This window comes from Poecilia formosa, unplaced genomic scaffold, assembly GCF_000485575.1.
Source record: "Poecilia formosa unplaced genomic scaffold, Poecilia_formosa-5.1.2 Scaffold6, whole genome shotgun sequence".
In the NCBI taxonomy this organism is placed as follows: Eukaryota; Metazoa; Chordata; class Actinopteri; order Cyprinodontiformes; family Poeciliidae; genus Poecilia; species Poecilia formosa.
In genome coordinates this window covers 2,515,141-2,524,704 of record NW_006799945.1, presented here as the reverse complement: position 1 = coordinate 2,524,704, position 9,564 = coordinate 2,515,141, and the positions used below count along the sequence as shown (strand labels likewise).

The following is a 9,564-nucleotide window of genomic DNA, read 5'->3' as shown; positions in this document are numbered from 1 at the left end:
GTTGTAAATTGCTTAAGCAAATTGCTAGAAAAATGTAATGCTTTTTTGTTGCTGCTTTAGGTAAAACAAACAGATTATTATTTTATTTTATTTTATTTATTTATTTTTTGCACAATAACGAATGATAAAGTAGTGTCATGGCATTCCAGGTGTTCTGAACTGACGGAGCAAAGAGGAAAGACCGTTATGGTGTGTGAGCTGAATATTACAGTGTTTGCAGTGATTCTTCTGTTCATCATTAGAGAAAATTCATCACAGATCCTCTGACTGTCGCTGCTGGAGAAATATTCGACAACATCATCCTTTAGGAGTAAAAAGAAAAAAAGATCGACCATCAAGCTCAGTAAACCGGGTTCATAGAGCCGTTAGCGGTTGAGACTCGTTAGCCGCTAACGGTCTCACCTCACTCTGCGAGGAAAGAGACAACTGAACAATCAAGATAAGTTGTTTCTGAGTTGAATATTTGGGCATGACAATAAGAGAGCGCAGTGCTGGATGTTTATTCAGCAATTGTTGCTTTAATTACCTGCGACGGGCAGCGGGGGGAAACGTATACTACAGCGATGGGAACACTGATGCCGATCCTATGATATTCCCGGATTCTCCCATCAACAGAAATCCTGCGGCGATGAGCCTCAACCCTCTACACGCCATCTTAAAAGCGGTGAACGATAGAGCGGACGAGGTAAAGGCTGACATCAAGGATATTAAAATATCTATTGAGTTCATGCATGACGAAATTGAAGAACTAAAAATTGAGAACTGTGCATTGAAGAATAAAACTGCAAAATTGGGGGCGCAAATAGAAGATCTGCAGGAGCGGCTTGCAGATGCAGAGCGCTACAAACGGAGATGGTGCCTACGGCTCTACGGACTGTCTGAACATGAGAATGAAGATCTGAAAGAGAAGGTTACACTGCCGTCTGTCACAAAATTGCACCTTGGATCAAAAGCAGCTGAAGGAATCAACGTAACTCATCGGCTGGGGAAACGAATCGACAGTATAAGACCAGAGCAATCATCGTACAGTTTGCTCACCTGTTTGTTCAGTAAGGGACATTTTCTGGAGAGGTGGGGAAAAATAACATCTACCTAGAAAAAACAAACCTATCCAAGGAAAACAAGGATGGTAGGTCTGCTCTGTGGTCTATCACTGAACAGGCTCGCATGGGAAGAGGGCCTACTTTGTGGGACGTAAAGCTTATGTGGATGGAAAGGAAATTCGAAGGGCTTCTGGAGAATAATAGTTTTTACTCAGCAGGAAACACTACAGTTAAGAAATGGTTTAGTTAATTTTGGTGGTGGCTTCAAATTTTATTTTAGGAGTCATCTTAAATGGGCTACGTTTTACTAAATTACATTTCTTTAACTTTCAAAAAGCACGGAGCTATCATTTTTATCTGTTAATACAAGGGATCTGCGTAATGATGTAAAGCGTTCTTTTTTCCAAAGAGGCACGAGAAAAAATATTGTTTTATCAGATTTACATATTTTACTCATCTTTAACAATTCAACTTTTTCTTTAGATGAAATTTATATAGTGAATCTTATTATAAACCTAGCAAAATATTATGTCCACAGGTTGAAATGGAGTGAACAAATCCCCTCTTTTAATAATTTTTAAGAAATTAAGTTAAAAATGTATGTTGCCTCTGTTGAAAAACTTAACTTTAATAATAAGAAACTGGTAAAAACTTTATTTCTTCTCCAGAAATTTAACTTAATCTCATAAGCAGATTCCTCTTTTATTTATTTATTTATTTTTGCTTTTATTGTTCTTTTTGCTGTAATATACCCTTCTTTGTATGTATTTGAATATATTTTTGACGCCTTTTATGAAAACCTAACTGAAAAAGTACACATTGTTTTATTTTACCAATGTAAAATTATATAACTTTTGTCTTTCTAGACTTTAACATCAACATGCTCAATGTCTGTAATTATTCTTTATTTGTTTTTATTATAATATTTTAATATTTGTCATTGAGTTAACGTCTGTATGTATGTTCATGTTATTTGTTGAAATAAAATTATTTTTTAAAAAATCCTGGTGTGCTATGTTACTCAGTGTATAGAACATTAACTTAGAGCTAAACGAGATAATAAGCTTGTTTTGTATTTCCTTGTCCTGTTGCAGGCCATGGTCCGCACCAATCGATCCACTGTGGGTGGCTTTTTCCTTGCAGGGAGGAAAATGGTCTGGTGGCCGGTGGGTATCTGACAACAAATAAGAAGCATTTTTTGTTCTTTTGCTATTTTTTGTAACAGTCTTGAGAACTATTACAGTTGTGATGGAAAAGAGGTACATTAAAAAAAAAGTTCACTCTCCTTAACAGGGGTGACATGTCGGTCGCATACAAGTTAGATAGGACTGTATGGGTAAGAAGCAGCAAAAATCCAATTTGTTGTTTTCGTTCAAAATGGGCTTGAACTTGTTGAAATGAATCTGAATCTGTGGCTGCACAGGCCCCAGAACAATAGAAGAATTAGTCAGAAGAAATAATAAAACAGGAAAAAAAAAAAAAAAAGCAACTACAGAAGCTTGGCTTGTTAGGATGGGTTTGCAGGAGAATGCTGAACACTGAAAAGCCAGGATTGCAAAGTGGTAACAAGAGTGGAACCATGAGACTTTTCTTAAAATGGACAGATGAGACCAAATATTTCCTCACTGTAATGCTTGGAAAAGAAATCAGAAAAAAGAATACATTCCTGCAAACATGACCAAATTAAGCAAGGCTGTAAATGAGGTGGTTCTGTCGATCTTATCTACTCCCGAGTTAACTTTTAACGACAATGATTTTCCATCTATAAGAACATAATGAGGTAAAGCTTTTTATTGTCACCTATGTTTTGTCATTGTCATTTATGTCTTGAAATGGTGTGGCCAGGTTAAGGCCTACACCACTAGCGGAACAAGTCAGCGTTGGGCTGGGGTGCGGGGCTAATGACCGGGCCGCGTTTGTCGTTTGATTTTTACCTAGGAAGCACATTGGCTAAACCGTGAGTGAAAGAGTCACTGGGACTGACTACTATATATTTCATTGAGGGACAGTAACTTTAACATTACATACACCTTTCAGAACAGGCAAGGGCACACTTTCTCTGTCTATAATCGGACATTAAAGCGAGTTGAAACCATTCCTCCCTCCCTGGCACCTCAAGACCCGGGCCCCCATTGGCAGGCCCATCCCCAGCCCCCCATATAACTCCGCATCTGGCCTACACAATCTTATGGAGGATTGCTAACTTGACAGTGAGGAAAGTCATAAAAAGTCAATGCTAAAGAAGCTGAGTATTCACAGAGGGCTGTATCTAAACAGGTTAATAGAAAATTGACTGGAAGGAAAAAGTGAGATAGAAAAAGGTTTTCCTGAAACTGTAAAATCCACAACAGGACTGACAAGCAGAGCCCTTTCAATAGTTTTGGGGAGATTCATAAGATGTGGGCTGTAGTTAGAATTAGAGTCTCAAGAATCTCCACACACACAGTCTCAGCTACAACTTTTGCATTCCTTACATTAAACCTGTCCTAAATGAGATATCATATTATGTTGTGTTGGCCTTAAAGGCAGAAAATGTTCCAAATGTGTTTATCAGCAGAGCCAGTCATTCGGTATTTATTGATTGTTTTGGGACCCCTTTGTAAATTAAATATATATTTTTTTTTCACAGATCGGAGCATCACTCTTTGCCAGCAACATTGGCAGCGGCCACTTTGTAGGGATCGCTGGTACTGCTGCAGCTTCTGGTATTGCCATTGGTGGATTTGAGTGGAACGTGAGTATTTGTGATATGTTTTCCAAATAGGAAAGACAAGATCTCATAATGCAAAATAATTGGTTTGGAGAAACGGAAAAGTAAAAATCATGTTTATGTTTAATATTTTCTTGATGGTTTCAATGTTTTGCCATGTTTTATTTGTTCCAGGCTCTTTTTATTGTCGTTATTCTGGGATGGCTCTTTGTGCCGATCTACATCAAAGCTGGGGTAAACAACATGTGCATTTTCTGTTGAAAAGTGCACCTGTTATAGTCATTGAGCCTTGATAAAACAAAATATTATCAAATTTGTCTAGGTGGTCACCATGCCTGAGTACCTGAAGAAGAGGTTCGGAGGACAGCGGATTCGTATCTATCTCTCTGTGCTCTCCCTCTTCCTCTACGTCTTCACAAAGATCTCTGTATGTTTTTTTTTTCTCTTTCTAACCTTTGAACCTTTCAACAATTCATTTAACAAATTAAAGTAAAAGATCCTTTCTGTCTCCTCCCAGGCCGACATGTTCTCTGGTGCCATTTTCATCCAGCAAGCTCTTGGACTGAACATCTACTTTGCTGTTATCGCTCTACTGGCGATCACTGCACTGTACACCGTCACAGGTGCATCCTCAGGAAGAAATTCACTTCCTTTTTGGAGATCAACATTTTCCTCATAAACCTACTTTACAAAATGTCTTATATATGTAAATGACACCCTGAGTGAGGGTAAAGTCTTCTCAAGGCTGAATGTACTGGGTAGATCACAAACACATGTAAAGAGAAAACTCCTCCTTTCCTGGCTTGTATATCTGTGGTGTGTTTGTGGTTAATTGCCCATGGAGTACAATAAGCCTCTAATAGTTGCTGCTCTGCAATAATCTGCACACACCTTCACATAACCTCTACAAGACAAGCGGGAAAAGAACACTGACATAAAAACAAGATAATCCTATACTCTGGTGCACATATTACTGTCTACACTTCTGAATAAAAAAATGTTACAGACTGCCAACGCCATGTTTTATTTCAGGTGGACTGGCTGCGGTGATATATACAGACACCTTACAGACCATCATCATGATTATTGGATCCTTCATTCTCATGGGTTTTGGTAATAAGCAATAATCCTTATTTATCATTTTATCTTGCACCATTGATTTGTTTCATTGTGACATCATTAAGAAATGGGAGAGTGAGCATTAGTGTAACCATATATCCCTGTCTTCCCTCAGCTTTCAATGCAGTGGGGGGTTATGCAAATTTGGAGAAACTCTACATGGCTGCAATTCCCCAAAACACCTCTAACATCAGGGCAGAGTGCTACGAGCCTCGGAAAGACTCGTTTCACCTTTTCAGAGATCCAATAACAGGAGACCTGCCCTGGCCTGGCATGGTGTTTGGACTCACCATCCAGGCCACCTGGTACTGGTGCACTGATCAGGTCAGTAAAAATACAATCAGTACCTTTGACTGTGTGGATGCTTTACTTCCACTGAAGCTCAGTAACAGCTTTTACTGCATACCAGAAACAATTTAAGGCCATAATCTCATCCACTTGATTTTTACATAACTGTAAGCGCATTTGTTACAGAGCAGAAAATGATGGACCGTGTCACTTCAGGTGTAGAATATTTAATTAGTTTAAACTGTGAACAGAAAGCACAGCGGTTATAGTAGCTGCTTCTTATATCTGCTGTAAGCTGTTTTCTCAGCAATGGAGAACTTCTTCAGCCTGCCAGAGCGTCAACCATAGACATAATATAAGAATAGACGCCTAATGGACCACTCTCGCCTATTGTCACTGACGAGATTTAGGGCGGCCATCTTGGAGAGGTCCACCACTCCACTCAGCGTTATGTGTTTAGCAGGCACAATGACATATTAGCGCATTTAATCGATCACAACACACTTTTTTGTAACTGGAAACCATATTCAAACATCTGTCAAAGCTACATTTATCCATCCATCCATTTTCTTCCGCTTATCCGGGGTTGGGTCGCGGGGGCAGCAGCTTCAGAAGGGAGGCCCAGACTTCCCTCTCTCCAGCCACTTCTTCCAGCTCCTCCAGGGGAACCCCAAGGCGTTCCCAGGCCAGCCGAGAGATATAGTCCCTCAAGCGTGTCCTGGGTCTTCCCCAAGACCTCCTCCCGGTGGGACTTGTCCAAAACACCTCACCAGGGAGGCGTCCTGGAGGCATCCTTGCCAGATGCCTGAGCCATCTCAACTGGCTCCTCTCGACGTGGAGGAGCAGCGGTTCTACTCTGAGTCCCTCCCGGATGACCGAGCTTCTCACCCTATCTCTAAGGGAGAGCCCAGCCACCCTGCGGAGGAAACCCAGTTCAGCCGCTTGTATCCGTGATTTCGTTCTTTCGGTCATGACCCAAAGCTCATGACCATAGATGAGGGTGGGAACGTAGATCAACCGGTAAATCGAGAGCTTCGCTTTTTGGCTCAGCTCTCTCTTCACCACGATGGACCGGTACAGTGCCCGTTTCACTGCAGACGCTGCACCAATCCGCCTGTCGATCTCCCGCTCCCTTCTTCCCTCATTCGTGAACAAGATCCCCAGATACTTAAACTCCTCCACTTGAGGCAGGACGACCCCCCTGACCCGGAGAAGGCGCTCTACCCTTTTCCGGCTCAAGACCATGGATTAGGATTTGGAGGCGCTGATCCTCATCCCGGCCGCTTCACACTCGGCCGCGAACCGCTCCAGCTAGAACTGCAGATCACGGCTTGTTTAAGCCAATAGGACCACATCATCCGCAAAAAGCAGAGATGCGATTCTAAGGCCACCAAAACGGATCCCCTCAACACCTCGGCTGCGCCTAGAAATTCTGTCCATGAAAGTAATGAACAGAATCGGTGATAAAGGGCAGCCTTGGCGGAGTCCAACTCTCACCGGAAACGAGCTCGACTTACTGCCGGCAATGCGGACCAGACTCGAGTCTGCCGGTCATACAGGGACCTGACAGCCCGTATGAAAGGGCCCAGTACCCCATACTCCCGGAGAACCCCCACAAAGCCCCCCTAGGGACACGGTCGAACGCCTTCTCCAAGTCCACAAAACACATGTAGACTGGTTGGGCGAACTCCCATGCACCCTCCAGGACCCTGCTGAGGGTGTAGAGCTGGTCCAATGTTCCACGACCAGGACGAAAACCACACTGCTCTTCCTGCATCCAAGGTTCGACTATCCGACGGACCCTCCTCTCCAGGACCCCTGAATAGACCTAACCAAGGAGGCTTAAGAGTGTGACCCCCCTGTAATTAGAGCACACCCTCCGGTCCCCCTTTTTGAACAGGGGGACCATCACCCCAGTCTGCCAATCCAGGGGAACTGCCCTGACACTGACTCTGATATTGCAGAGTCGCGTGAGCCAACACAACCCTACAACATCCAGAGCCTTAATGAACTCAGGGGGGATCTCATCCACCCCCAGGGCCCTGCCACCGAGGAGCTTTTAGACCACCTTGGTGACCTTGTCCCCAGAGATCGGAGAGCCCAACCCAGAGTCCCCCGGCTCAGCTTCCTCAGCAGAAGGCATGTTGGTGGGATTGAGGAGGTCTTCGAAGTATTCCGCCCACCGGCCCACAACGTCCCGAGTTGAGGTCAACAGCACACCATCCCAACTATAAACAGTGTTGGTGCTGCACTGCTTCCCCCTTCTGAGCCGCCGGATGGTGGACCAGAATCGCCTTGAAGCCGTACGGAAGTCTTTCTCCATGGCCTCTCCAAACTCCTCCCATGCCCGAGATTTTGCCTCAGCGACCACCTGAGCCGCATGCCGCTTCGCCCGCCGGTACCCATCGGCTGCTTCTGGAGTCCCACAGGCCAAAAAGGCCTGATAGGACTCCTTTTTCAGCTTGACAGCATCCCTCACCGAAGGTGTCCACCAACAGGTTCGAGGGTTACCGCCGCAACAGGCACCAACAACCTTGCGACCACAGCTCCGATAAGCCGCCTTGGCAATGGAGGCACGGAACATGGTCCTCTCAGACTCAATGTCCCCCACCTCCCCCGGAACGTGTTCAAAGTTGTGCCGGAGATGGGAGTTAAAGCTCCGTCTCACAGGGGACTCCGCCAGACGTTCCCAGCAGACCCTCACTACATGTTTGGGCCTGCCAGGTCTGACTGGCTTCCTCCCCCACCACCGGAGCCAACTCACCACCAGGTAGTGGTCATTGGACAGCTCTGCACCTCTCTTCACCCAAGTGTCCAAGACATATGGCCGCAGATCCGACGAAACGATGACAAAATCGATCATCGAACTGCGGCCTAGGGTGTCCTGGTGCCAAGTGCACATATGGACACCCTTATGCCTGAACATGGTGTTCGTGATGGACAATCCATGACAAGCACAGAAGTCCAACAACAGAACACCACTCGAGTTCAGATCGGGGGGCGTTCCTCCCAACCATACCCCTTCAAGTCTCACCGTCATCGCCCACGTGAGCGTTGAAGTCCCTCAGTAGAACAAGGGAGTCCCCAGGAGGAGCACTCTCCAGTACCCCCTCTAAGGACTCCAAGAAGGGTGGGTAATCTGAACTGCTGTTCGGCCCGTAAGCACAGACAACAGTCAGAACCCGTCCCCCCACCCGTAGGCAGAGGGAGGCTACCCTCTCGTTCACCGGGGTAAACCCCAACGTACAGGCGCCAAGATAGGGGGCAACAAGTATACCTACTCCTCCTCTCACCGTGGGCAACTCCAGAGTGGAAGTATGTCCAGCCCCTTTCAAGGAGACTGGTTCCAGAACCAAAGCCATGCATCGAGGTGAGGCCGACTATTTCTAGCCGGAACCTCTCAGCCTCGCACACTAGCTCAGGTTCCTTCCCCACCAGAGAGGTGACGTTCCACATCCCAAGAGCCAGCTTCTGCAGCTGAGGATCAGACCGCCAGGGTCCCCTCCCTCGGCTGTCGCCCATAACACACAGCACTCGACCCCTTTGGACCCTTCAACAGGTGATGAGCCCATTGGAAGGGGGACCCACGTCTCCTCTTCAGGCTGAGCCCGGCTGGGCTCCGAGGGTCAAAGCCAGGCGCTCGCCATCGTGCCCCACCTCCAGGCCTGGCTCCAAAGGGGGGCCCAGGTGACCCGCGTCCGGGCGAGGGAACGCCAGATTCAAAGTTGTTTTCTGTCATAAGGGGTCTTCAGGCTGCACTTTGATTCCTCACCTAGGACCTGTCTGCCGTCAGCCAAGGCAGACAATATATAGCTAATATTAGCACTGTAGCTAATATTAACTACAATGCTAATATTAACACTGTAGCTAACATTAGCTGGTATCTCACCGGTGGACATAAATAAAGTAAAGTAATATTCTAATCACAAAATACACACACACACACAATATCAATATCAATATGTTTGTGCTTCATCTGCTCACTCAAAGTTGCATACACAGAAATAGTTATTCATTTACAGGCACATTCACCACAACCAATTACAATTTATTGAAATTACTTTAGAGTTTTTCTGAGTGAGGAACTTTAAATGACGTAAAGCAGCAAAAGCTCTGCTAAAAAAATCCAAACATTTTTCTTGATACAGTAGAAGAATTAAGTATTTAACACTGCCTTTAAATGCTCCGTCTTTTTGTGCAGGTGATTGTCCAGCGTTGCCTCTCAGGCAAGAGTCTCTCTCATGTGAAAGCAGGTTGCATTTTGTGTGGTTACCTGAAGGTGCTGCCCATGTTTCTCATGGTTTTTCCTGGGATGATAAGCAGAATCTTGTTTCCTGGTGCGTGTTTTTCTGTTTCCAAGTTCTGTTGTCTTGAGGGAACAGTCTGGTGTAAAACAACAATAAA

At 45.1% G+C, this 9,564-nt stretch overlaps 1 protein-coding gene across 1 annotated transcript in view; it reads left to right on the top strand.

The window, feature by feature from the left end:
• The window catches only part of LOC103150221 (sodium/glucose cotransporter 1-like), a 44,477-nt gene that overhangs the window by 28,399 nt on the left and 6,514 nt on the right, over nt 1-9,564 (top strand). The window contains exons 2-9 of the mRNA XM_016680547.1: nt 2,138-2,209; nt 3,673-3,777; nt 3,928-3,987; nt 4,076-4,180; nt 4,271-4,376; nt 4,786-4,866; nt 4,988-5,196; nt 9,362-9,541. Coding sequence (XP_016536033.1) covers nt 2,138-2,209; nt 3,673-3,777; nt 3,928-3,987; nt 4,076-4,180; nt 4,271-4,376; nt 4,786-4,866; nt 4,988-5,196; nt 9,362-9,541 — 918 coding nt within the window. The remainder of the gene's footprint in view (nt 1-2,137; nt 2,210-3,672; nt 3,778-3,927; nt 3,988-4,075; nt 4,181-4,270; nt 4,377-4,785; nt 4,867-4,987; nt 5,197-9,361; nt 9,542-9,564) is intronic.